The sequence below is a fragment of the Carettochelys insculpta genome, chromosome 32 (assembly GCF_033958435.1).
Source record: "Carettochelys insculpta isolate YL-2023 chromosome 32, ASM3395843v1, whole genome shotgun sequence".
Lineage (NCBI taxonomy): Eukaryota > Metazoa > Chordata > Testudines > Carettochelyidae > Carettochelys > Carettochelys insculpta.
Genome location: NC_134168.1, coordinates 8178668 through 8205222, shown reverse-complemented (window position 1 = coordinate 8205222; position 26555 = coordinate 8178668). Strand labels below are relative to the sequence as shown.

The following is a 26555-nucleotide window of genomic DNA, read 5'->3' as shown; positions in this document are numbered from 1 at the left end:
CTCCATGGCGGCCATCAGCTGGGGGGTTGAGAGATGCTCTCTCTCCAGCCCCTGCGGGGCTCTATGGTCACCGTGGGCAGCAGCCCTTAGCCCAGGGCTTCTGGCTGCTGCTGCGGCAGCTGGGGATCCATGCTGCAGGCACAGGGTCTGCAACCAGTTGTCGGCTCTGTGGATCTTGTGTTGTTTAGTGCAAGTGTGTCTGGGAGGGGCCCTTTAAGGGAGCGACTTGCTGTTGAGTCCGCCCTGTGACCCTGTCTGCAGCTGTGCCTGGCACCCTGATTTCGATGTGTGCTACTGTGGCGTGTAGATGGTCCCTCGCAGCGTCGATGCTGCACATCAATGTTACCAGCCCTGGAGGACGTGGAGACGCTATTCATTGAAATAGCCTATTTCAATGTCTCTACGTCGAAATAAGCTACTTCGATGTTGGCTTCAGGTGTAGACGAGCTTCTGTGCGGCCATTGCAAGGTTGAGGCCGTCGGTCGCTCTCCCGTCGCGCTGAGTGCCCGGGAGGCGCCGGGCCCAGCCGCCCAGGCTGCTGCTGAGCTTTGCCGCCCGGGCGGGGGGAGCGCAGCGCCTTGGCCCGGTGCTCCGGCTCTGTCCCTGCGGCGCCGCGGCTCTTCCCAGCCCCCTCCCCCGCCTTCCAGCGAGGGCCGGGCTGTCCGCACGCGGGGCGGGGCGGGGGAGGAGTTTGCAGACGGTCTCTGGGGGGCGGGGCGGTCCGGGGCGGAGGTTGCAGACGGTCGCTGGGGGGGCGGGGCGGTCCGGGGCGGAGTTTGCAGACGGTCTCTGGAGGGCGGGGCGGTCCGGGGCGGAGTTTGCAGACGGTCCCTGGGGGGGCGGGGCGGGGGCGGAGTTTGCAGACGGTCCCTGGGGGGGCGGGGCGGGGGGCGGAGTTTGCAGACGGTCTCTGGGGGGCGGGGCGGTCTGGGGCGGAGTTTGCAGACGGTCTCTGGGGGGCGGGGCGGTCCGGGGCGGAGTTTGCAGACGGTCCCTGGGGGGGCGGGGCGGGGGCGGAGTTTGAAGACGGTCCCTGGGGGGGCGGGGCGGGGGGCGGAGTTAGCAGACGGTCACTGGGGGGCGGGGCGGGGGGCGGAGTTTGCAGACGGGCACTGGGGGGGCGGGGCGGGGGGCGGAGTTTGCAGACGGGCACTGGGGGGGCGGGGCGGGGCGGGGCGGAGGGCGGAGTTTGCAGACGGTCCCTATGTGGAATATCACTTTCGTTTTTTCCCAGGGCGGCTCCGGCTGGCGCAGGTAGCGGGGCCCGATTCCCCCCGCCCCCGGGAGAGGACCCAGGCGTCCGGCTCCCCCCGGGCTGTGGGTCCCGCCCCGGACACACCGGGCCCGAGTCTCCTGCAGCGGCGGCTGGTTCGAGCCCCCGGGCGGGTTCCCCGGCTCTGCCCCCGCGGGGGGCCCCGGCCGCGCCGCCCCGAGTCCCGGGCGATGGGCCCCACCCGGCGGCGCTGCCCCCCCCCCCCACCGCGGAGCCTGCGGGACTCCCTGCCGCGGGGCGGGGCGGGGCGGGGGGCTGGGGAGAGGTGGGGGAGGAGGAGCTGGGGGCACCGTGAGCCCGGGCCTGTCCACGACCCCCCGTTTCCCCCCACACAGACCCCCGACCCCAGAGCCGAGATGAGGCGCTGCGGCCTCCTGACCGCCAAGGAGCCGGGTGAGTCGGGGCGGGGGGAGGGTTCCCAGGGGTGCGTGTGCCCAGGCGGCTCTCGCCCCCTCGGCCGGCATCCCCGGGGCCTGGGGGCTCCCTTGGGCTCTCGCCCCCTCGGCCGGCGACCCTGGGGGTCTGGGGGCTCCCTAGGGCTCTCGCCCCCTCGCCCGACATCCCCGGGGGTCTGGGGGCTCCCTAGGGCTCTCGCCCCCTCGCCCGGTGCCCCTGGGGGTCTGGGGGCTCCCTAGGGCTCTCGCCCCCCCTCCCCTGGCATCCCGGGGGTCTGGTGACTCATTTCCGTTTCCTGATTCCCACGGGAGCCCCCCAGGGTGACGCTCGGTGGTTTATTCACTGCCCCTGTTGGATGAAAGGACGAAGGGGAACTTGCTGTTGCCCCCCCCCCAACACAGGCTCATCCCCCCCTCGTGCACTCACACGCCCGCAGGCTCATCCCCCCTCGTGCACTCACACGCCTGCAGGCTCATCCCCCCTCGTGCACTCACACCCGTGCACTCACACCGGGGAGGAGTTGCACCAGGACGGCGGAGGAAGCTGTGGCCCAGTCAGAAATGTGGGGCAGGGGGCTGGTCCTCCGGAGCAGTCGGCACCATCCGTCCTTGGGAGATGGGGAGAGGCCCAGGGCCGGGCTCTGATCCTACGTCCCCAGCCCCTGAGAGTCACCCCTGCCCGGTGCTGATGGCAGAACCCCCACCCCACGGCGCTGCACTGCACCCCTCTGGGGATGTTTCACTGCTCCTGGGTGACCCCGAGCCGTCCCCTCCCCCTCGCCAGCCCCAGAGCTCTGTGGGGCCCCGAGTTACCCCCCACCTCACCCCACCCCAGAGCTCTGTAAGGCCATGAGTCACTTCCACTGCCCCAGAGCTCTGTGTGACCCTGAGTCACAGCTAACAGCAGATGGGCCTTGGCTCTTTCTGCTGCCCCATTGCATTCTGGGTTTCTGAGCCAGTGTGTTATGGGAAAAACGGATGGTTCTGGTTGTGTGATGATGTCATCCCAGAGTGCGTTGCCCTCGCTTCCCTCTGCCGTGGAAAACAAACAGCCCAAGGAATTTCCCCGCCCCTTCCCACATGCCGTGACACGGGGCTCGCATGGAGACACGGCGCTTAGAGCTGTTGCGCTGCTTGTTCTGGGGACTTCGAGAAGTCTCCTGCAGCGTCGTATTACCACGGCGAGTAGCAGGAGGCTGCAGACCTGGATGGAGCACACGGAAGGGCTGGAGGCCGGGAATTCAGAGCCGCTGGCCGCCCTGGCTGCAGTGCTGAGAGTGGCGCTGGTTCTGGAGCTGTGAAACCAGCCCGCGCTGGTGGGACCGCACCGGTTTGGAGGTCTGGGACCACCAGCCGTGGCTGCAGAATTCCGCACGTGCAAGGCCACGTTCATGGGACTTTGGGACTTGCTGCCCCCCCTCCTCCAATGCCCACTGGGGTCTGTGGGGTCCCCGTGGCTAATTTCCCCACCCCCCAGGGTTCCCAGGAGCCTGTGACAGACCCCTCCCTCCCCCAGTGCTCATGGGCGCTAGGGGCTGACCCCCGCTCCTCCGGGGCCTGCGGCTGACCGCCAGAGCCCAGGGCTGACGTTGCTTTTCCCCAGTGCCCCTGCGCAGTGCGTCGGTGGTGATGCTGGTCAATGGCTTCGTGGCCGACGTGGCCTGTGAGCTGCTCTACAAGAATGAGGAGCCGCAGCCGGTGGAGGCCGTGTTCGTGTTCCCTGTGGACGCCGAGGCGGCCGTCTACGCCTTCCAGGCCAACCTGGGAGGCCGTTGCATCCAGGCCCAACTCCGCGAGAAGAGACAGGTATGGGGGGGCAGGTGGTGGGGGTGGTGCAGGGGCTGTTGGGGGACCCATCTCTCTGTGAGCTTCAGGAGCCGTACTGGGATGCACTGGCTGCGGGGGCAGGGCAGGGGACCTGGGTGGGGGCCATCGGGATGCAGGGGAGGCTCGGGGAGACCCGTGTGTGCAGGTGCTGTGCGGGGATGTGCTGAGTGGGGTCAGAGGAGTGTGGGCGTAGGGCAGGGCTGCCAGGGAGCAGGGCAGGGCACTTTGCGGGACTAGCTGGGGCCGTGGGGAGGATGGGGTAGATGGAGCTTGGGATGACTCTCTCTTGTAGGGCCCAGTAGCAGTACGGGGATGCACTGGGGGGAGGGCAGAGGGACGTGAGGGCCGGGCAGGTGGCTCTGGGGTGACCCACGTCTGCGACAGACACAGGAGCCGTATGGGGAGGCGCTGATGGGAGACAGAGGGGGTTGGGGAGCCAGGCAGGCGGCTCTGGGTGACCCACGTCTGCGACAGACACAGGAGCCGTATGGGGAGGCGCTGGTGGGAGACAGAGGGGGTTGGGGAGCCAGGCAGGTGGCTCTGGGTGACCCACGTCTGCGACAGGCACAGGAGCCGTATGGGGAGGCGCTGATGGGAGACAGAGGGGGTTGGGGAGCCAGGCAGGCGGCTCTGGGTGACCCACGTCTGCGACAGACACAGGAGCCGTATGGGGAGGCGCTGATGGGAGACAGAGGGGGTTGGGGAGCCAGGCAGGTGGCTCTGGGTGACCCACGTCTGCGACAGGCACAGGAGCCGTATGGGGAGGCGCTGATGGGAGACAGAGGGGGTTGGGGAGCCAGGCAGGCGGCTCTGGGTGACCCATGTCTCCGACAGGCGCAGGAGGAGTACGGGGACGCGCTGGCAGCCGGACACACCACCTGGCTGCTGGAGCAGGAGGCGGCCGCACCCGACGTGTTCAGCTGTTCGCTGGGGAACCTGCCCCCCGGGGCGGAGGCGGCGCTGACCCTGCGCTACGTCTGCGAGCTGCCGGCAGAGCCCGACGGGGCCGCCCGCTGTGTGCTGCCGGCCGTGCTGCGCCCCCGCTACGCCCCCCACGGTGAGCCCCACGGCGCCCTGCCCCCCAGTGACCCCCTCCCCTGCTACTCATCCCCCGGTGAGCCCCACGGCGCCCTGCCCCCCAGTGACCCCCTCCCCCGCCACGCCTTCCCGTGAGCCCCACGGCGCCCTGCCCCCCAGTGACCCCCTCCCCTGCTACTCATCCCCCGGTGAACCCCATGGCGCCCTGCCCCCCAGTGACCCCCTCCCCCGCCACGCCTTCCCGTGAGCCCCACGGCGCCCTGCCCCCCAGTGACCCCCTCCCCTGCTACTCATCCCCCGGTGAACCCCATGGCGCCCTGCCCCCCAGTGACCCCCTCCCCCGCCACGCCTTCCCGTGAGCCCCACGGCGCCCTGCCCCCCAGTGACCCCCTCCCCCGCCACGCCTTCCCGTGAGCCCCACGGCGCCCTGCCCCCCAGTGACCCCCTCCCCTGCTACTCGTCCCCCGGTGAACCCCATGGCGCCCTGCCCCCCAGTGACCCCCTCCCCCGCCACGCCTTCCCGTGAGCCCCACGGCGCCCTGCCCCCCAGTGACCCCCTCCCCTGCTACTCGTCCCCCGGTGAACCCCATGGCGCCCTGCCCCCCAGTGACCCCCTCCCCCGCCACGCCTTCCCGTGAGCCCCACGGCGCCCTGCCCCCCAGTGACCCCCTCCCCTGCTACTCGTCCCCTGGTGAGCCCCACGGCGCCCTGCCCCCCAGTGACCCCCTCCGCCGCCACGCCTTCCCGTGAGCCCCACGGCGCCCTGCCCCCCAGTGATCCCCTCCCCTGCTACTTGTCCCCTGGTGAGCCCCACGGCGCCTTACCCCCCAGTGACCCCCTCCCCCGCCACGCCTTCCCGTGAGCCCCACGGCACCCTGCCCCCCAGTGACCCCCTCCCCCGCCACGCCTTCCCGTGAGCCCCACGGCGCCCTGCCCCCCAGTGACCTCCTCCCCTGCTACTCGTCCCCCGGTGAACCCCATGGCGCCCTGCCCCCCAGTGACCCCCTCCCCCGCCACGCCTTCCCGTGAGCCCCACGGCGCCCTGCCCCCCAGTGACCCCCTCCCCTGCTACTCGTCCCCCGGTGAACCCCATGGCGCCCTGCCCCCCAGTGACCCCCTCCCCCGCCACGCCTTCCCGTGAGCCCCACGGCGCCCTGCCCCCCAGTGACCCCCTCCCCTGCTACTCGTCCCCTGGTGAGCCCCACGGCGCCCTGCCCCCCAGTGACCCCCTCCGCCGCCACGCCTTCCCGTGAGCCCCACGGCGCCCTGCCCCCCAGTGATCCCCTCCCCTGCTACTTGTCCCCTGGTGAGCCCCACGGCGCCTTACCCCCCAGTGACCCCATCCCCCGCCACGCCTTCCCGTGAGCCCCACGGCGCCCTGCCCCCCAGTGACCCCCTCCCCCGCCACGCCTTCCCGTGAGCCCCACGGCGCCCTGCCCCCCAGTGACCCCCTCCCCTGCTACTCGTCCCCCGGTGAACCCCATGGCGCCCTGCCCCCCAGTGACCCCCTCCCCCGCCACGCCTTCCCGTGAGCCCCACGGCGCCCTGCCCCCCAGTGACCCCCTCCCCTGCTACTCGTCCCCCGGTGAACCCCATGGCGCCCTGCCCCCCAGTGACCCCCTCCCCCGCCACGCCTTCCCGTGAGCCCCACGGCGCCCTGCCCCCCAGTGACCCCCTCCCCTGCTACTCGTCCCCTGGTGAGCCCCACGGCGCCCTGCCCCCCAGTGACCCCCTCCGCCGCCACGCCTTCCCGTGAGCCCCACGGCGCCCTGCCCCCCAGTGATCCCCTCCCCTGCTACTTGTCCCCTGGTGAGCCCCACGGCGCCTTACCCCCCAGTGACCCCCTCCCCCGCCACGCCTTCCCGTGAGCCCCACGGCACCCTGCCCCCCAGTGACCCCCTCCCCCGCCACGCCTTCCCGTGAGCCCCACGGCGCCCTGCCCCCCAGTGACCTCCTCCCCTGCTACTCGTCCCCCGGTGAACCCCATGGCGCCCTGCCCCCCAGTGACCCCCTCCCCCGCCACGCCTTCCCGTGAGCCCCACGGCGCCCTGCCCCCCAGTGACCCCCTCCCCTGCTACTCGTCCCCCGGTGAACCCCATGGCGCCCTGCCCCCCAGTGACCCCCTCCCCCGCCACGCCTTCCCGTGAGCCCCACGGCGCCCTGCCCCCCAGTGACCCCCTCCCCTGCTACTCGTCCCCTGGTGAGCCCCACGGCGCCCTGCCCCCCAGTGACCCCCTCCGCCGCCACGCCTTCCCGTGAGCCCCACGGCGCCCTGCCCCCCAGTGATCCCCTCCCCTGCTACTTGTCCCCTGGTGAGCCCCACGGCGCCTTACCCCCCAGTGACCCCATCCCCCGCCACGCCTTCCCGTGAGCCCCACGGCACCTTACCCCCCAGTGATCCCATCCCCCGCCATGTGCTCCGTGGCACCCAGCCCCCCAGTGACCCCCTACCCTGCTGCTCATCCCCCGGTGAGCCCCACGGCACCCTGTCCCCCAGCAACTCCTCCACTGCTACTTGTCCCCCGGTGAGCCCCACGGCACCCTGTCCCCCAGCAACTCCTCCACTGCTACTTGTCCCCTGGTGAGCCCCATGGCACCCTGCCCCCCAGTGACCTCATCCCCCGCCATGTGCCCCACGGCGCCCTGTCACCCAGCGACCCCCTCCCCCGCTATGCCCCCCTTGGTGAGCCCCCTGGAGCCCCCCCCCAGCAACTCCCTCCCCTTCTATGCCCCCCAGTGAGCCCCACAGCCCCCTGCTCCCCAAGGACCCGCAACACACCCACCAGTGAGCCCATCCCCTGCCGCAACCCCCGTGGTGAGCCCCACAGCCCTCTGCCCCCCTGTCCTGCTCTGTACCCCATGGTGAGCCACACATGCCCTCTTCCTTCTAGTTAGCTCCATGCCCCCGCCTCCCTGCTGTGTGTCCCTGGTGAGCCCCACAGCCTCCCGCATGCCCCACTCTGACCCCCAGAGATGTTAATGGCCCCACTCTGTGCCCCTGGGAAGCTCATAGCTCTTCCACAGACCCTCCCCCTGCTCCCCTGTGCCCCAGGTGTGCCCTGAAGCCTTTCTACACACCCCATAGCTCCCCACCCCCCGGTCCCTGCTGGGACTCCCTGGAGAGCCTGAGTCCCCCATAACCCGGGCTCAGTGCCCCACGGTGAGACCCACAGCTCCAGATGCACCCGAGTACAACCTGTAACTTCCCCCAGCCACACTTTGCTCTGCGTAGGGAGACCCAGATCCCTGCTCCCCACAGCCTGCCCCCCCAGTGAATCACCTCACAGCCCACAATCCCCAGAGACCCCCAGCCCTGTCACCAGATCCACAGGGACAGAGCCCCCACAATGCTCCATGGGCCTCTCCTGTGTGTGTCAAGGTAAGGGCCTCTCCCAGTCCAGCAGTCTCTGCTCCAGGGGGTGTGATCCCCCCAATCCCCCTCGAATCCCTGAGCCTGTCCCCGCACTCCCAGCCCCCCGTCCCCAGTATCTTGTCCTCTCCACAAGCCAGCGTCCCCTGAGCCCCCAGTATCGTGTCCTAGTCCCACTCCCCTGCAGCCCTGTGCCCCCCAATATTCTGCCCTCCCCCACTCTCCCAGCCCCGCCCTTCACCCCGTGTCTCTCCCCACAGGCTGGGCTGGGGAGAACGTCACGGCTGGAGTCCCCCGGGCCCCCCCCGGGGAGCTGCCCTACACCCTGAGCCTGAGCGCCACGCTGCAGTCCCCCCACGGCGTCGACCGCGTGCTCTCCAACTGCGCCCTCACCCCCCTGAGCCACCCCGCCGGGAGCCGGACCAGCGCCCAGGTGGGGGCTCCCTCGGGGCAGGGGGATCCAGGCTGGGGCGCCTGGCTGTGCGTGGGGGGTACCCCGGGCCCTGTCACTCGCCAGCCTGGGCCGTCTGTCCGGGCCCAGACCCCAGCGGCGCTGGGGCCGAGGTCAAGGGACCCTCCCAGCTGCGGGGGATTTGGGGGTGTCTGGGGCAGGTTTCGCCGGACTGGGGGAAACCCTGACCCGCCAGGGCCTCTTGGGTGTCTCGCCGTGAGCCGTGGGGAGGTGACCACCGGCCCCCTCGGAGCCGCCAGGAGGTGACTCTCCGCTGCCCCCAGGTGTCGCTGGCCCAGGCCCCCCCGTGGGACCGGGACGTGGAGCTGCTGGTGCACTACGCCGAGCCGCACACACCCAGCGCGGTGCTGGAGGCCGGGCTGCCCGGCGCGGAGCCAGGTGTGTGTGAGATGTGCACCTCCACTGGGGGGCTATGGGATGGGGGTGAGGGGGTGGGGCCATGGGGGGGCTGGGAGGGTCATGGGAGGGGCCGATCTAGGGTGCGGGGGAGGTAGGAGGGAGGGGGTCTGTGCTGCAGGTGTAAGGGAGGTGGGCGTGGGGGGCAGGGGGCGTCGGGGGCAGAGAGGTGGGCGGGGGAGGGGGGCGTCGGGGCAGAGATGTGGGCACTGGGCAGTGGTGGGAACTGGGCGATCCTGGGGAAACAGGTAGGGGGGCAGAGGAGTGGGCTTGGGGGATGCTGGGGGCATTGGGGGCTGGCAGCGGTGGGGGATACAGGACGGAGCTGGGGGAGAGCAGTGGGGTTCAGGTCCCGAGGCCTTTCCCAGGCTCACCCCCTGCCCCCTGGGCACCCCTCTCCCAGGCTCACTGATGGGCGACCCGGCCGTGATGGTGACTCTGCTCCCCAGCCTGCCGGAGGCGGCGCCAGGCCAGAGCTCAGCCGGGGAGTTCCTCTTCCTGCTGGACCGCTCCGGCAGCATGGGCTGCGCCATGAGCTCCGACGCTGGCTCCCCCTCGCGCATCGCCAGCGCCAAGGTACGGCCGGGCAGGAGGGGCCGCTGGGGCGCCCGGGGAGCAGCCCCGGCCGGGTGGGCCTGGGGGTGACTCCAGCCGTCCGTGTGTCCCTCCCTAGGAGACCCTGGTCCTGCTCCTGAAGAGTTTGCCCCTGGGCTGTTACTTCAACATCTACGGCTTCGGGTCGTCCTTTGAGTCCTTCTACCCGTGAGTCGGGGGTTGGGGGGCGGGGCTGGGATGGGAGGCGGGTCTGGAGGAGGCGGGGATATCCCTGGGCTGAGGGGCGGGGCTGGGCGAGGCAGGGGTGTCCCCAGGGAAGCGGGAGGGGCTGGGACAGGTGGGCGTGCCCTCAGGCCAGGGGCAGGGCTCTGACGGTCCCCGCCTCTACCCCCTGGGCGCCCCCTGCAGGCAGAGCGTGGAGTACACCCAGCAGACCATGGCCGAGTCCCTGCAGCGCGTCCAGCAGCTCCAGGCCAACCTGGGGGGCACTGAGATCTTGGCGCCGCTCCAGACCATTTACCGCACCCTGTGCCGGGACGGGCACCCGCGCCAGGTACTGGGGAAGCTGCGCCGTGGGCGGGGCCGTGGGGAGAGGCTGGTGCCAGTGGGGAGCTGGGGGGGATGGGGACCTGGGCAGGTGGGGGCTGGTGCCCAGGGGTAGGAGCCAGGGGAGCCGTAGGTTGGCACAGGTAGATGGGCATCTCCAGGGCTGGAAAGACGTGACAGGTGTGGCTGGGGGACCTGATCTCATCTCTGGTCTCTAATTGTGACCCCGTCTGTGCACCCCCTCCCCCCCCAGGGATCTCTGGGCCAGGAGGGGTTCGGTGACAGGGCCCCCTTGGGACTGGCCCCTGGGTGCCATGGACTCCGTCTTCCTGCTCCTGGGGGCTCCCCACACCCCCCATCCTACTGGGCCAGCTCCTCTGGGCTCCCCAGCCCAGGCACAGAGCTGGGGTTACCCGCCCCCCGGTAGAGCAACACAGACACTGAACCCCTGCAGCTCTGTGGAGGCTCAGCGGAAAGGGCTCGGTGCATGGGAGCCAGCCCCCGAAAGGCACTGAACCCTGAAGAAATCTGTCTCATCCCGGGTAAAGATGTTATACAGCAAACTTCTAAGTTGCCCTCTTTGTAGGTGACAGAGAAGGGTAGAGAGAGATTGTGTCCCTCTCTCCCTCCCCCCCCCCCATGAAACAGTCAGTGACATGGGGCCTGGGAAGGAACGAAGAGGTGTCAAGGGCTTAGGAGAAGTGGGATCGAAGTGGTTAAAAGAGAAAACAGGCAGATCAGAGTTCGCACCCAAGTTGAAATAAAAGGGTCACTTGTTCTAGTGTTGTTAAGAAACGTGTTACAGCCAAATTCTCCCTCTGACAGGTGGGTCTAAACGAGATCTTTCACGAGCTCAGCCAGCACCTAGCTGGGCCTGATCCTTCCCCGTGTGCAGCCCTTGAGATTTCTAACAGGCACCTTAGGTGGGGGGCGTCTCCTGACGTCCGGCGGCTGCCCCAGTGTTGGATTTCACTTCTTATACCCCTTTTGCCCCTGTCGGGAGTTCTTTGTGCTCCGGTCAGTCCTTGCTGTGGGCCGTTCCCAGGTCCAAAGTAGCTCTGGGCCAGGTCTGACCCAGCCACACGTCTGTCTAGGAGCAGCCGTGGTTTGGGCCGACGGGACAAACAGGTCCTTGGTGTGAATCCTGAGCCGTTATGAGCAAGGTGTCCGTAGCAGCCCCCTTTAGCGCGTTGGGAGTTACAGCCGGATCCGCCCTGCAGAGTTCTCGCTCCGCATACGAGACCGATCCGGGCCCCCTCCAATGGGCCGTTCCCCTTTGGGAGCTGGGACGGTCACATCCGTGTGTTACGGTCCCGGCGGGATGGGGTGTCTGTGGGGGGCGCAGGGCCCCCGGCTCTGACTGAATCTGTCTACCCCACCAGCTGTTCGTGTTCACCGACGGGGAGGTGTATAACACCCAGGAGGTCATCGGCGAGGTGCAGCGTCACCGGGGCTCCCACAGGTAAAGCCCCCTGTGATGGGGTTCTGGGGTCCCCCAAGCTCTGCACCCGTCCGCAGGCAGGAGAGTCTCTCACTCAGCAGGAAAACAGGGGGTTTATTAGCCGACAGGACACAGCGTCGTACAGAGGAGTCAGTGCAGCCGGCAGAGACAGCCAGTCCCATCCATGTTGAGGAGAGGAGGCCCCGAGGGGCCTCCAGAGCCGGGGCCTGGCCCCCTCCTTTGTCTCTCTCTCCCTCAGCCCAGACTAACTGCTTCCAACTCCCAGTTCCAATTCAAACCCCTCAGGCTCCACCTCCTCCTTTGTCTGCAGTACAAAGGTGTTACCTGGTGGTCAGGGTTACTCTCAGCAGGAGCCTCACACCCTCTGTGAGCCCCACACTCCATCACACCCCCCAACCCCCCGGCTCCTCAGCTGCCCCCTCCTTTGTCCGAAGGGGCTCACCACTGCCAGTGCCCGTCTCAAGGCAGATGCCCCAAGCTGCTGGCAGGGCCGGCCCCAGGGGACTGCAGGGCCTGGGCCAGACCCCCAGCCCAGCTCTGCCAGTCAGCCGGGTGGCCCCTGAATGTCTCCTGGGCGGCTGCCCCAGCACTGAGCCTACAGGGAACCCCTTTCCTCAGGCGTGACCAGGCCTGGGTCTCCTGGGGACCCTCCAGCCCCCACCCCCACTGTCCCCCCAGCCCAGGCCCCCACACTCTATCTCCCCAGTCCAGCCAGCCTAGGGACTCCCTGGCCTCCCAGCATTTGTTCCACCGCTGCTTACCAACCTGCTTGCCCCGGTCTGTCCCCGCAGCTCTGCTGGCCTGGGGGCACCTGAACCCCATCATCTGTGCACTCAGCCTTGCTGGCCTGCCTCCTGCAGTCCCCCAGTACCTTGTCCTCCCCGCAGTGCTGTCCTGGGGACCCCCGAGCCCCCCACATGCCCCCCTCACCCTGCCAGCCTGTCCCCCAGGCACCCCATACTCTGTCCTCCCAGCAGTGCTGTCCTGGGGACCCCCGAGCCCCCCACACGCCCCCCACACTGCCAGCCTGTCCCCCAGGCACCCCATACTCTGTGCTCCCCGCAGTGCTGTCCTGGGGACCCCCGAGCCCCCCACACGCCCCCCACACTGCCAGGCTGTCCCCCAGTCACCCCATACTCTGTCCTCCCAGTAGTGCTGTCCTGGGGACCCCCGAGCCCCCCCCACACCCCCCTCACCCTGCCAGGCTGTCCCCCAGTCACCCCATACTCTGTGCTCCCAGCAGTGCTGTCCTGGGGACCCCCGAGCCCCCCACAGGCCCCACCCACCCTGCCAGCCTGTCCCCCAGGCACCCCATACTCTGCGGTCCCAGCAGTGCTGTCCTGGGGACCCCCGAGCCCCCCCCATGCCCCCCAACCTGCCAGCCTGCCCCCAGGCACCCCATACACTGTCCTCCCCGCAGTGCTGTCCTGGGGACCCCCGAGCTCCCCACACATACCCCCACCCTGCCAGCCTGCCCCCAGGCACCCCATACTCTGTCCTCCGAGCAGTGCTGTCCTGGGGACCCCCGAGCTCCCCACATGCCCCCCATCCTGCCAGCCTGCCCCCAGGCACCCCATACTCTGTGCTCCCCGCAGTGCTGTCCTGGGGACCCCCGAGCCCCCCACACGCCCCCCACCCTGCCGGCCTGTCCCCCAGGCACCCCATACTCTGTCCCCCCAGCAGTGCTGTCCTGGGGACCCCCGAGCCCCCCACACGCCCCCCACCCTGCCGGCCTGTCCCCCAGCCACCCCATACTCTGTCCTCCCTGCAGTGCTGTCCTGGGGACCCCCGAGCCCCCCACACGTCCCCCCAACCTGCCAGCCTGTCCCCCAGGCACCCCATACTCTGTGCTCCCAGCAGTGCTCTCCTGGGGACCCCCGAGCCCCCCACACGTCCCCCCAACCTGCCAGCCTGTCCCCCAGGCACCCCATACTCTGTGCTCACAGTAGTGCTGTCCTGGGGACCCCCGAGCCCCCCACACGCCCCCCCACCCTGCCAGCCTGTCCCCCAGGCACCCCATACTCTGCGTTCCCAGCAGTGCTCTCCTGGGGACCCCCGAGCTCCCCACATGTCCCCCCACCCTGCCAGCCTGCCCCCAGGAACCCCATACTCTGTCCTCCTAGCAGTGCTGTCCTGGGGACCCCTGAGCGCCCCACATGTCCCCCACCCTGCCAGCCTGTCCCCCAGGCACCCCATACACTGTCCTCCCCGCAGTGCTGTCCTGGGGACCCCCGAGCTCCCCACACATCCCCCCACCCTGTCAGCCTGTCCCCCAGGCACCCCACACTCTGTGCTCCCCGCAGTGCTGTCCTGGGGACCCCCGAGCTCCCCACATGCCCCCCATCTTGCCAGCCTGCCCCCAGGCAACCCATACTCTGTCCTCCCTGCAGTGCTGTCCTGGGGACCCCCGAGCCCCCCACACGCCCCCCACCCTGCCGGCCTGTCCCCCAGGCACCCCATACTCTGTCCTCCCAGCAGTGCTGTCCTGGGGACCCCCGAGCTCCCCACACGTCCCCCCACCCTGCCAGGCTGTCCCCCAGGCACCCCATACTCTGTCCTCCCAGCAGTGCTGTCCTGGGGACCCCCGAGCCCCCCACACGCCCCCCAACCTGCCAGCCTGTCCCCCAGCCACCTCGTACTCTGTGCTCCCCGCAGTGGTGTCCTGGGGACCCCCGAGCCCCCCACACCCCCCCCACCCTGCCGGCCTGTCCCCCAGGCACCCCATACTCCGTCCTCCCTGCAGTGCTGTCCTGGGGACCCCCGAGCCCCCCACACGTCCCCCCAACCTGCCAGCCTGTCCCCCAGGCAGCCCATACTCTGTCCTCCCTGCAGTGCTATCCTGGGGACCCCCGAGCCCCCCACACGTCCCCGCAACCTGCCAGCCTGTCCCCCAGGCACCCCATACTCTGTGCTCCCAGCAGTGCTGTCCTGGGGACCCCCGAGCTCCCCACATGCCCCCCATCCTGCCAGCCTGTCCCCCAGGCACCCCATACTCTGTCCTCCCCGCAGTGGTGTCCTGGGGACCCCCGAGCCCCCCACACGCCCCCCAACCTGCCAGCCTGTCCCCCAGCCACCTCGTACTCTGTGCTCCCCGCAGTGGTGTCCTGGGGACCCCCGAGCCCCCCACACGCCCCCCCACCCTGCCAGCCTGTCCCCCAGGCACCCCATACTCTGTGCTCCCCGCAGTGCTGTCCTGCGTACCCCCGAGCCCCCCACACCCCCCCCACCCTGCCAGCCTGTCCCCCAGGCACCCCATACTCTGTCCTCCCTGCAGTGCTAACCTGGGGACCCACAAGCCCCCCACACGTCCCCCCAACCTGCCAGCCTGTCCCCCAGCCACCTCGTACTCTGTGCTCCCCGCAGTGTTGTCCTGGGGACCCCCGAGCCCCCCACACGCCCCCCAACCTGCCAGCCTGTCCCCCAGCCACCCCATACTCTGTCCTCCCAGCAGTGCTGTCCTGGGGACCCCCGAGCCCCCCACACACCCCCCAACATGCCAGCCTGTCCCCCAGGCACCCCATACTCTGTCCTCCCAGCAGTGCTGTCCTGGGGACCCCCGAGCCCCCCACACGTCCCCCCAACCTGCCAGCCTGTCCCCCAGGCACCCCATACTCTGTGCTCCCAGCAGTGCTCTCCTGGGGACCCCCGAGCCCCCCACACGTCCCCCCAACCTGCCAGCCTGTCCCCCAGGCACCCCATACTCTGTGCTCACAGTAGTGCTGTCCTGGGGACCCCCGAGCCCCCCATACGCCCCCCCACCCTGCCAGCCTGTCCCCCAGGCACCCCATACTCTGCGTTCCCAGCAGTGCTGTCCTGGGGACCCCCGAGCTCCCCACATGTCCCCCCACCCTGCCAGCCTGCCCCCAGGCACCCCATACTCTGTCCTCCGAGCAGTGCTGTCCTGGGGACCCCTGAGCGCCCCACATGTCCCCCACCCTGCCAGCCTGTCCCCCAGGCACCCCATACACTGTCCTCCCCGCAGTGCTGTCCTGGGGACCCCCGAGCTCCCCACACATCCCCCCACCCTGTCAGCCTGTCCCCCAGGCACCCCACACTCTGTGCTCCCCGCAGTGCTGTCCTGGGGACCCCCGAGCTCCCCACATGCCCCCCATCCTGCCAGCCTGCCCCCAGGCACCCCATACTCTGTCCTCCCTGCAGTGCTGTCCTGGGGACCCCCGAGCCCCCCACACGCCCCCCACCCTGCCGGCCTGTCCCCCAGGCACCCCATACTCTGTCCTCCCAGCAGTGCTGTCCTGGGGACCCCCGAGCTCCCCACACGTCCCCCCACCCTGCCGGCCTGTCCCCCAGGCACCCCATACTCTGTCCTCCCAGCAGTGCTGTCCTGGGGACCCCCGAGCTCCCCACACGTCCCCCCACCCTGCCGGCCTGTCCCCCAGGCACCCCATACTCTGTCCTCCCAGCAGTGCTGTCCTGGGGACCCCCGAGCCCCCCACACGTCCCCCCAACCTGCCAGCCTGTCCCCCAGGCACCCCATACTCTGTCCTCCCAGCAGTGCTGTCCTGGGGACCCCCGAGCCCCCCACACGCCCCCCCACCCTGCCAGCCTGTCCCCCAGGCACCCCATACTCTGTGCTCCCAGCAGTGCTGTCCTGGGGACCCCCGAGCCCCCCACACGCCCCCCCACCCTGCCAGCCTGTCCCCCAGGCACCCCGTACTCTGTGCTCCCAGCAGTGCTGTCCTGGGGACCCCCGAGCCCCCCACACGCCCCCCCACCCTGCCAGCCTGTCCCCCAGGCACCCCATACTCTGTGCTCCCAGCAGTGCTGTCCTGGGGACCCCTGAGCCCCCCACACGCCCCCCACCCTGCCAGCCTGTCCCCCAGGCACCCCATACTCTGTCCTCCCAGCAGTGCTGTCCTGGGGACCCCCGAGCCCCCCACACGCCCCCCCATCCTGCCAGCCTGTCCCCCAGGCACCCCATACTCTGTCCTCCCTGCAGTGCTGTCCTGGGGACCCCCGAGCTCCCCACACGTCCCCCCACCCTGCCAGCCTGTCCCCCAGGCACCCTGTACTCTGCCCATGCAGCTGTGTCAATCAGCCCGGGGCCCAGGGTGGGTGGTGTCGGCCGACTCCCCGAGGACACGTCTCAGCCCATCCTGACCTGCGGGTCGCCTTCTCTTTGGGCCGTCCCTTCGGCCAGCCCCGGGCCCAGGGTGGGCGGCCGCCCCCCCCACCGCACCCACCCTCTTCAGGCTGCTTGGTGCTCCGCCCCCTCCCGCCTCTGACCCAGACTCCGCCCCCGGCAGGTGCTTCTCCTTCGGCATAGGGGAAGGGGCGTCCACGGCTCTGATCAAAGGCATCGCCCGGGCCGGTGGGGGCAGCGCCGAGTTCATCACCGGCCAGGAGCGCCTGCAGCCCAAGGTGAGAACCCAGGCGTCCGGGCGCCCGCCTCAGCCCAGCCCCCTCCTCCACCCCAGATACCTCCTCCCCTCCCTGAGCCGGGATGGACCCAGGCGTCCGGGCGCCCGCTTCAGCCCAGCCCCCTCCTCCACCCCGGACACCTCCTCCCCTCCCTGAGCCGGGATGGACCCAGGCGTCCGGGCGCCCGCTTCAGCCCAGCCCCCTCCTCCACCCCAGACACCTCCTCCCCTCCCTGAGCCGGGATGGACCCAGGCGTCCGGGCGCCCGCTTCAGCCCAGCCCCCTCCTACACCCCAGACACCTCCCTCCCCTCCCTGAGCCGGGATGGACCCAGGCGTCCGGGCGCCCGCCTTGGCCCAGCAGCCCTCCCTCACCAGCACTGGATGGGAGGGACTCAAGAGACTTGGCTCCCAGTTCCCCCTGCTCCTCCCCAAGCCAGGAGGGGACCCAGGCGTCCGGGCCCCACCCCGTGTGTTGCTCTCCCCCAGGTGCTGCAGTCTCTGAAGCGGGCCCTGCAGCCAGCTGTCAGCGGCGTCTCGCTGAGCTGGGATCTGCCCCCCGGGATGGAGGCGGCGCTCCTGGGCCGGGGCCCCGAGGTGATCTTCCCTGGGCAGCGATGCCTCATCTACGCCCAGCTACGCGGGCAGCCGCAGGTGAGAGCGAGGGTCGTCCTGGTGCCCCCAGGGCTTGGGGACAGGGACTGAGCCAGAACCCCCCATCTGGGGCAGCAACTCTGGCCCCAGTGATGGACATCAGGATGGGGTGGGTTAGTCTCTGTGCTGTCCTGGCCCCACTGCTGTCAATGGGGACTGTTAACTCTGAACCCTAATGGTGGTGTTTGGTGGTAGAGCTGTGCTCTATCCTGCCCCCATTGGTGTCAAAGGGGACTGTTAACTCTTAACCCTAATGGTGGTGTTTGGTGGTAGAGCTGTGCTCTATCCTGGTCCCATTGATGTCAATGGGGACTGTTAACTCTGAACCCTAATGGTGGTGTTTGGGTGGCAGAGTTATGCTCTATCCCATTGCTGTCAGTGGGGACTGTTAACTCTGAATCCTAATGGTGGTGTTTGGGTGGCAGAGTTATGCTCTATCCCATTGCTGTCAGTGGGGATTGTTCACTCTGACCCCAAAGGTGGTGGTTGAGGGGTTGGTCTCTCTGCTGTAGGTGTGATATACCTGCACTTCAGCAAAGTTTTTCATACAGTTTTGCACGCTGTTCTCGCCCATTAGTTAAGGAAATATGGATTGGATCCATGGGCTATAGGAGGGATAGAAAGCTGGCTTGATGGTCAGGCCCAACGGGTAGTGGTCAGTGGCTCAATGTCTGGATGGTGGATCTGTTCCAAGCGGAGTGCCGCAAGGCTCGGTTCTGGGGCCGGTGTTATTCAATTTCTTTATTAATGGCCTGGACGAGGGACTAGGTTGCACCCTCAGCAAGTTTGCGGATGACACAAAACTAGGGGGAGAGGTAGATACGTTGGAGGCAAGAGAGAGAATCCAGAGGGACCTGGATAAATCAGAGGACTGGGACAAAATAAATCTCATGCAGCTCAGGAAGGAGAAGTGCAGAGTCCTGCACCTGGGGAGGAAGAATCCCAAACCTTGTTACAGGCTGGGGACCGACTGGCTCAGCAGCAGTACGATGGAAAGGGACCTAGGGATGATGGTGGATGAAAGGCTGGATATGAGTAAACAATGTGCCCTTGTAGCCAAGAAAGCTAACAGCAGACTGGGGTGCATTAGGAGGAGCATTTCGAGCAGGTCTAGAGAAGTGGTTGTTCCCCTCTCTTTGGTGCTGGTGAGGCCACATCTGGAATATTGTGTCCAGTTTTGGGCCCCCCAGTATAAAAAGGATTTGGATTTACTGGAGCAGGTTCAGTGAAAGGCAAGAAAAATTATTCGGGGTCTGGAGCACAAGACCTATGAGGAGAGGCTGAGGGATTTGGGCTTGATTAGTTTACAGAAGACAAGAGTGAGGGGGGATTTGATAGCAGCCTTCAGCTTCCTGAAGGGGAGCTCTAAAGAGGCTGGAGAGCAGCTGTGCTCGGTGGTGGCAGATGACAGAAGAAGGAGCAATAGGCTGAAGTTACAGAGGGGGAGGTGTAGGCTGGATATTACAAAAATCTCTTTCCCCAGGGGGAGGTGCAGCACTGGGGTGTGTTACCTGGAGAGGTGCTGGAATCTCCATCCCTTGAGGTGTTTATGTCCCGGCTTGACAAAGCCCTGGCTGGGATGCTTTAGTTGGGGTTGATCCTGCCTGGGGCAGGGGGCTGGACTCAGTGACCTCTTGAAGTCCCTTCCAGCCCTGGGATTCTATGATTCTGTCCCTGCCAGGTTGATGTCAATAAGGATTGTTAACTCTGACCCCTAATGGTGGGCATTGGCCAGAGGGTGGGCTCAGTTCTGTGCTATCCTGGCCCCATTGCTGTCTATGGAAACTGATAACTCTGGCCCCTAAGGCTGCGTCTACACGTGCACGCTACTTCGAAGTAGCGGCAGTAACTTCGAAATAGCGCCCGTCACGTCTACACGTGTTGGGCGCTATTTCGAAGTTGAAATCGACGTTAGGCGGCGAGACGTCGAAGTCGCTAACCCCATGAGCGGATGGGAATAGCGCCCTACTTCGACGTTCAACATCGAAGTAGGGACGTGTAGACGATCCGCGTCCCGCAACATCGAAATAGCGGGGTCCTCCATGGCGGCCATCAGCTGGGGGGTTGAGAGATACTCTCTCTCCAGCCCTTGCGGGGCTCTGTGGTCACCGTGGGCAGCAGCCCTTAGCCCAGGGCTTCTGGCTGCTGCTGCTGCAGCTGGGGGTCCGTGCTGCATATACAGGGTCTGCAACTAGTTGTTGGCTCTGTGTATCTTGCACTGTTTAATGAAAGTGTGTCTGGGAGGGGCCCTTTAAGGGAGCGGCTTGCTGTTGAGTCCGCCCCGTGACCCTGTCTGCAGCTGTGCCTGGCACCCTTATTTCGATGTGTGCTACTTTGCCGTGTAGACGTTCCCTCGCTGTGCCTATTTCGATGTTGGGCTGAGCAACGTCGAAGTTGAACATCGACGTTGCCAGCCCTGGAGGACGTGTAGACGTTATTCATCGAAATAGCCTATTTCGATGTCGCAACATCGAAATAAGCTATTTCGAAGTTGGGTGCACGTGTAGACGTAGCCTAAGAGTGACAACTGTGCGAGGGGTGGGGGGTGTTTTTGTTTCCAGCCATGGCCCTACCAGCGCAGAGCAGAGGGGTGATTTCCTTCTCGGCTCTGGCTTCCAGCTCTCCTCTGAAGGTGGCTGTTGGGCGGCAGGTCTCTGTCCCAGCCCGGTGGCCGTGATCCTAGGGCAGGGCGGCTCCACCAGCTACCGTTGTCGTGGCCGTGCCGGAGCGAAGTTCTCAGCTGGGCGGGGAAGCTCTGCTGCCGCCCTGGCGCTGTGGGGTGTGGTGACGTCTCTTTGGGGCGGGGAGTTCTCACACCCTGAGCGACGTAGTTACGCTGCAGTGCGCAGAGTGGAGGAGATGTGAGTGGGGACCGATAACTCAGACCCCTAACGATGGCCATCGGGCCGGAGGGGTCTTTGCCACATGAGCCCCATTGTCTTCAGTCTGGATGTTGACTCTGAACCCTACTGATGGGCATGGGGCTGCCTGGCTCACCCCAGCTTATTTATCCCTTTGCTCTGTGAGTTGGGTTTGGGGGGGTCCATGGGCATCTTCTCCCCTTGGCACCCAGCCTCTGACCCCCTTTCCCTGCCTGCAGCCCCCCGACACCGCCATGGGGAGCGTCACGCTGCAGTACCGCCTCCAGGGCCAGACCTACAAGGAGACGCTGCGGTTCCCTCTGCAGGCACAGGATGGAGACAGGTCACTGGGGGTCCCCTGATCTCCCCGCGTGGAACAGAGTTGGGGTGGGACCGGCCACAGGCCAGAGAGACTAGCAGGAGTCCTGGCCCCCAGCCCCCTTCTGCGACCACCGACCCCCACTCCCCTCCCAGAGTTGGGGTACGACCTAGGATCGTGGCCCCCAGCCCCCTTCTGTGACCCACTCCCCTCCCAGAGTTGGGGCACGACCCAGGGGTCCTGGCCCCCAGCCCCCTTCTGTGACCCACTCCCCTCCCAGAGTTGGGGTACGACCTGGGGTCCTGGCCCTCAGCACCTTCTCTGAGCTCTGCTCCCCACCCCCCTCCCAGCGCAGGGCCAGACCCCAGGGTCCCTGTGACCTGAGCACTGGGGCGGCTGTGCAGAAGAGGCTCAGGGTCCACCCAGCTGAGCAGCAAAGCGCCCACAGCCTGTCTCTCCTGGGGGTGCGCATCCCCGTGTGCCCCAGTGCACCCCACAAAATTTATCCTGCCCCGGATGGCGAAAGTTGGTGGGAACTCTGGAGAGACCCCAGGAGTCCTGGCTCCCAGCCGCTCCCCCCATGGGCTGGGACCTAGGCATCCGGGGCTCACCCTGGCTCTGTCCCCGGCACAGGCTGCCCGTTCACCGGCTGGCGGCCAAGGCGCTGCTGCTGGAGCTGGACGATGCCGGGGGCAGTGGGTCGGAGAAGCGGCCCCGGGCGCTGGAGGCCAGTCTGAGCTCGGGGGTCGTCTGCTCCCTCACAGCCTTCGTGGGGGTGGACCCAGAGCGGGGCGAGGCGGTGCAGGGCCCGCTGGTGAGACGGGACATCCCGCTGGCAGGTACCCCGGGCGTGGGGCTCGGGAGGCCCTGGCAGGGGGGTGGTCTCTGCTGTGAGCTAACGAGCGTTGCCAGGTTCCGTCACAGGGACCGAATGTGTCGGCTGTAGGTAAACGAGTTTCTCGGCAGGGGCGCAGGGCGGGGCTGGGGGTACGGGGCTGGGGTAAGTGGCAAGGGGGGTGAGGGGTAGGGCTGGAGGCGCGGTGGCCGTGCGGCGTCGGGTGTGGGGCAGGGTCGGGGGTTCGGGGGCCAGGCAGTGTTGGGGGTGCAGGGCAGGGCTATGGGCAGTGGGGTGGGGGCTCAGGGCCAGGAGCTGGCGTGCGAAGGTGTCTGGGCAGGAGGTTGGATTGGGGGCACAGGGCAGGGGTGTTGGTGTCTGTGGGGCAGCTCAGGGCTGGGGTTGGGGGGTGGATGAGTCGTGGCTGGTGTTGGGGGCGCAGGGCAGGGTTGGGGTGGCAGAGTGAGGGCAGTGGGTGGGGGCGCAGGGCAGTGGTTTCAGTGTGGCTGGGAGGTGGATGAGTCTGGGCCGGCGTGAGGGGGTTCAGACCAGGGGATCAGGGCAGCGGGCTGAGGGTCTCTGGGGGTATTAGCTGCTCTGGCCAGAGGTGAAGGGGGCCCTCCCCCACCCCAGCCCCAGTTGTGGGGAGGGGTGGGGCTCGCTGGTGTCCTGAGCCCAGCAGTTCCCCCCCAGGGAGTGGTGCACTGGGGCCAGGCCTGGTGGGGCTCCCCCGTTCGGCACTGGGGGGCTGCAGCAGGGCATTAACCCTCTCCCCCTTCCCAGGTTTCCGTCCTGCGCTTTCCTTCCTTGGTTTCTCTGGCCGACAAGCCCTCAGTCTGTGCTCTGCCCCCATGGGTGAGTCCCACGACTGCTGCCCCTCCCCTCCCCCGGCTGGACAACGGTGGGATTCCAGGCCCTTCCCACGTCCCTGCCGCGGTCGCCCCCCGCCGGGTCTCAGCGCGGGGGGGAGGGAGCTGTCCCGTGTGTCCCGGTCATTGCGCTCACCTGGGGGGGAGAGTTCCTGCACCCGTGGGGCACCAACAGACCCTCTGTATAGATGCCCTTTAGTCCCTCCCCTCCCCCACCCCAGCAGCAGGGGGAGAGCAGTCGGGACGGGTGGGGGTGGGGGTTGGGGAGTAGCCCCTGGCACTAGGCTGCCCACCCCAACAGACCACCCCAGATGGGGAGACGCTGCCACAGAAGGAGGGATAGACGGGAGACTCAGGCCGGGGCGGGGAGAGAAGGACAGACGGACGGACCCAAGTGGGGATGCGGCGAGACGGGGAGAGGCTGGCAGACGGGTGGACCCAAGCGGGGATGCGGCGGGAGAGGGAGAGACGGACAGACAGACGGACCCAAGTGGGGACGCGGTGGGGGAGGGAGAGACGGACAGACAGACGGACCCAAGCGGGGAGACGGCTGGAGGGGGACAGACGGACTCAAGCGGGGGACACGGACGGAGGGGGACGAACGGACGGACAGATGGACCCAAGCAGGGGACGTGGCGGGAGGGGGAGATACGGGTGGACGAACAGACCCGGGGTAGACACACAGCTGGATGGCCCCAGGCAGGGAGGTGCTGCCTGAGGAGGAGGTACAGACGGACGAGCCCAGAGAGGGAGACCCAGACAGACAGACGGCCCCCCATGGCTGCCGGGCTCAGCCGGTGGAGGCCCTGAGTCTCCCAGCCCGGCCTGGCGAACAGCAGCCTCTCCCCTGCCAGCGTCCTGTGCGTACCCGTGGGGCACCGCGCCCACCCCGGCCCCGACCCCTGGGGCTGGGAGAGGAGCCCTGGCCGGGGGAGCCGACTGAGGCTGTGGGGAGGGGCTCTGGGGTCCCCCGCGTGGGGGAGAGGAGGAGGGGGTGGGTGTGGCAGTTGGGGGGAGGCCCTGGGGCAGGAGGATGTCCCCTCCCTCCCTCATCTTGTCGTCGGCGTCTGTGTCTCTGTCTGTCCGTCTTCCCCGCAGGTTTCGGGTGTGCCGCCTCCCCGCCAGACAGGAATGCGATGCGCATGTTCAAGTTGACCAGTTACGCAGGCATCGGTGGGCTGCGGAAACGCTGTGGGGGAGTTGCCATGAATTGTGCCGTGGACAGCGGCTCTGGGGAGAGCTCTGACGGGGAAGGTGAGAGCTGCTGTGATGAAGTTGGGGGGTGCATGTGTGAGTCAGGCTGGATGTCCGAGGCAAGCAGCAGCTCCCAGTGGCTAAGGATGACCCTGGGGCTACAACTGGCAGATAACACCTCTGCCTGAACAAAGAGCAGGGAGGAGCTGAGCTGGGTTTTGAATCGGGGGTGGCAGTTAGAGGGAGGAAAAGGGAGAGCTGGAAGGCAGCCAGCCGGAGGAGGGGGAAAGCTACACCCCAGAGGGGCACCCCTCGGGGTCTTCCCCCCAGGACGGGTTGGAAGGACTGTCTCTGGCTGCTGTACTGTCGCTTCTGTGAGAAACTGGGCTTCTGTTGCCTAATAAACCTGCTGTTGTACCTGCTGAGTGAGAGTCTCTCCTGCCAGCGGACGGGGTGCAGTGCAGGGGGACCCCTGAACCCCATCACAGCTGCCTCCTGCCCCAGAGCTCCCCCCAGCACCATCTGCTGGCCCCTCTGCATCCCAGAGCCCCAACACGAGGGGAAGAGCCAGCCGTGAGCACAACCGAGGAGGGGGGCAGAGCCGGGACGGCGCAGGAGGGCAGCTGTCAGGACAGGGCTTCCTCGGGTCGGGGCGGAGATGCCCTCAAGGTCACAGAGCCAGGCACAATGTTCTCAACTGACTGGAAAAGAAAGGAAGTTTCTGGGGGTGAGAAGAGAGCTACTTTAGCTCAGATACCCTTAACTCTGCCCCATAAGCCTGACTGCCTAGAAGATTATCTGCACTGTGTAACGTGCCATCTTCCCGACTACCTTAGATACTTGGGCCTCTCCCTGGAGGGTGGGGTCCTTTGCAGGGTGCAGTGGAGGGTGGTCCCCAGCTCAGATTGTGTATGAAGTGAGCCTGAGGCCATGGGTTTGATGGCTGGGGCTAGGACATTTGTGGGCTCAAAGGACTTGGTTGCTGAACTCAAAATATCGTCACCCAGTGTGAAGAGGAAGAGCGGAGTTGAGGACCCAGGGGTGCAGAGAACCAGGGAAAGGGTGCCCATGCATGGGGCATTAAAGACTCAGACGAGCAGGTAAAGGATGCCCAGAAATGGGGCAGCGTTAAGGACGCCCATGGAGGGGCAGAGTTAAGGAGACACAGGTCACAGTTAAGGTTGTAGACTGTCCCCCATCACTGCTTTGTGACAGGGCCACGTCACTGCTGTGTGATCGTGTCCCCACCCCGATGTGTCCCCAGGTCTCTTCTCAGACCCGGCCCCGGAGCCGTCTACCCTGCTGGGCCTGGTGTCCCTGCAGAACGCCGACGGCTCGTGGGAGCTGGGCCCCCAGCTGGCCGCCGCGCTGGGGGTGAAGGAGGCCGACGCCAGGGGGCGGATGCCCAGTGAGGTGAGTGCGGGGGAGGGAGATGGGGGCAGGTGCCACGAGCTGGGCCTGTTCTCTGCCCCCAGGTGGGACTGGGGTAACCCGGCTGCGGGAGGAGGTCTCGGGCCACATGGAGCCCAGTGGGGTGGACTGGGAGTCCCCTAACAGGGGTCAAAGCATTGGCTGGGGGGAGCTGAGGGCGTCTGTCTCCCAACGGCCGGGCCTGGCTCGGTGCCACGGTGCTGGGGGAGGGGCGAGAGGAGCAGTGACTGGGGCCCCCAGGCGGGGGACGGGGACAGCGCTGGGGGGCTCAGGGGTCCCCAGGCCGGGCACAGAGCGGGGCTGTCTCTCCCCCTCCCCCCGGCAGGATGTGGCCCCCGGCGTCTGGGCCACGGTGCTGGCGGTGGTGTGGCTGCACGGCCGGGCCGCGGGGCAGCGGGACGAGTGGGAGCTGCTGGAGTCCAAGGCCGTGGGGTGGCTGCGGGGCCGAGCAGGTGAGAGCAGCTGGGGGTGGCCTGGACCGGCCAGTCCCTGGAGTCCCCCCCCTGCCGCCCCCCACAGCGCCAGCCCTGTCCAACGGGGGTGCGGAGTCCCACCCGCCCAGCTGTCCCTGCCCCACGGCCGAGGGAGCCTCTGCCCCACGGGTCCGGGACCCCCAGCCCTGAGTGCTCCAGCCCCCCGGTGCCCGCCCCAGCCCCAGCCCCAGCGCCTCCAGTGCCTCCAGTGCCAGGGCCCTGCCCCATCCCGACCCAGTTCCTGTCTGGGCACCTCCCTGTGCCCCCAGCCCTGCTGGTCCCCTCCCCCACATCAGCCCCCCCCCGCCCCGGCTGGGAGCTCTCTGCCCTGTGCCCCAACCCCCTCAGTACCCCCAGCTGTTCTGGTTTTCCCCCCGCATATCAGCTGCCCCTGCTGGGATCTCTCTGCCCTGTGTCCCAGCTCTCCCTGGTCCCTGGCTGGCGCCTACCCCCAACTCTCTTCTCTTCTTGCAGAGCCCCGGCTGAGCAAGTGCCTGGAAGCCGCGAACAACCTGTTGGGCTGCGCTGTGGGGCCGGCCGTCTTTGGGCTCTGAGTTCCCCAGCACCTCCATGCCCCCCACCTCCAAAGTGAGCCTGGGCCTCCAACCAGGAGCCCCAGGGCCACTTGGGGGCACTGGGTGGAGACCTTCCTCCTTCACATGTGGGTGGCTCTCAGCTCACCCCCAGCTGGGATCCCACCGCTCACACCAATGATTGTGCTTCTGCCTCCCGCTGACTGAAGCAGCCCCAGGGCTGCTCCCCGACTCCACTGCGCTCAGGCTGTGGCCTTTCTTTTTACGGAGCGTGGGCAGTGGTGTTACTTCACACTGCCGCAGGTTTGGCTCTGGACTTTCTGCCTCTGCAGAATACCCCTCCCCTCTGCTGCTGCGTCTTCCGGCTGTGCAGCCTCTGCGGGTATTGTGGTCCCTGACTCACAGCATCACCTGGGGCCTCATGTGTCTCCTGAGCTCTTCCCATGGGGTCACTCTGGGGTCACTTATCAGTCCAGCATTTCTTACGGCTGGGGTGACTAAGCGAACCCCTCCAGGCCGTGGTCTGTGGGCCTGGCCTGTGAGCCCTGCTCCGACACTGTCTGCGTCATTGCCCTTTGTCACTGCTCATCACCTCGGCTGCAATGCTGCAATTTAACAGTATTAATTACACGTAACGAACTGGCTCAGTTAATGCCAATATCCCACGGTGTCTCA

The 26555-nt window shown here is 67.6% G+C and overlaps 1 protein-coding gene across 3 annotated transcripts; it reads left to right on the top strand.

The window, feature by feature from the left end:
- The first annotated feature begins 1190 nt into the window (after positions 1–1190).
- On the top strand, positions 1191–26555 carry LOC142005007 (von Willebrand factor A domain-containing protein 5A-like). Of its 3 annotated transcripts, none has more exons than XM_074982682.1 (19): positions 1191–1254; positions 1609–1666; positions 3272–3474; positions 4330–4552; positions 8164–8336; positions 8639–8753; positions 9175–9347; positions 9445–9533; positions 9735–9879; positions 11255–11334; positions 16599–16713; positions 17201–17365; positions 20466–20569; positions 21179–21384; positions 22164–22235; positions 23348–23503; positions 24708–24856; positions 25200–25326; positions 25822–26555. In XM_074982682.1, exons 2-19 carry the CDS (start codon positions 1630–1632, stop codon positions 25899–25901), a joined length of 2412 nt encoding a protein of 803 aa, XP_074838783.1. In that variant the 5' UTR covers positions 1191–1254; positions 1609–1629; the 3' UTR covers positions 25902–26555. The 3 variants fall into 3 exon arrangements, with proteins under 3 accessions (XP_074838783.1, XP_074838785.1, XP_074838784.1); XM_074982683.1 differs by lacking the exon at positions 1191–1254 and adding an exon at positions 1348–1368; XM_074982684.1 differs by lacking the exons at positions 16599–16713; positions 17201–17365; positions 20466–20569; ... (4 more) ...; positions 25200–25326; positions 25822–26555 and having other exon boundaries at positions 11255–11338.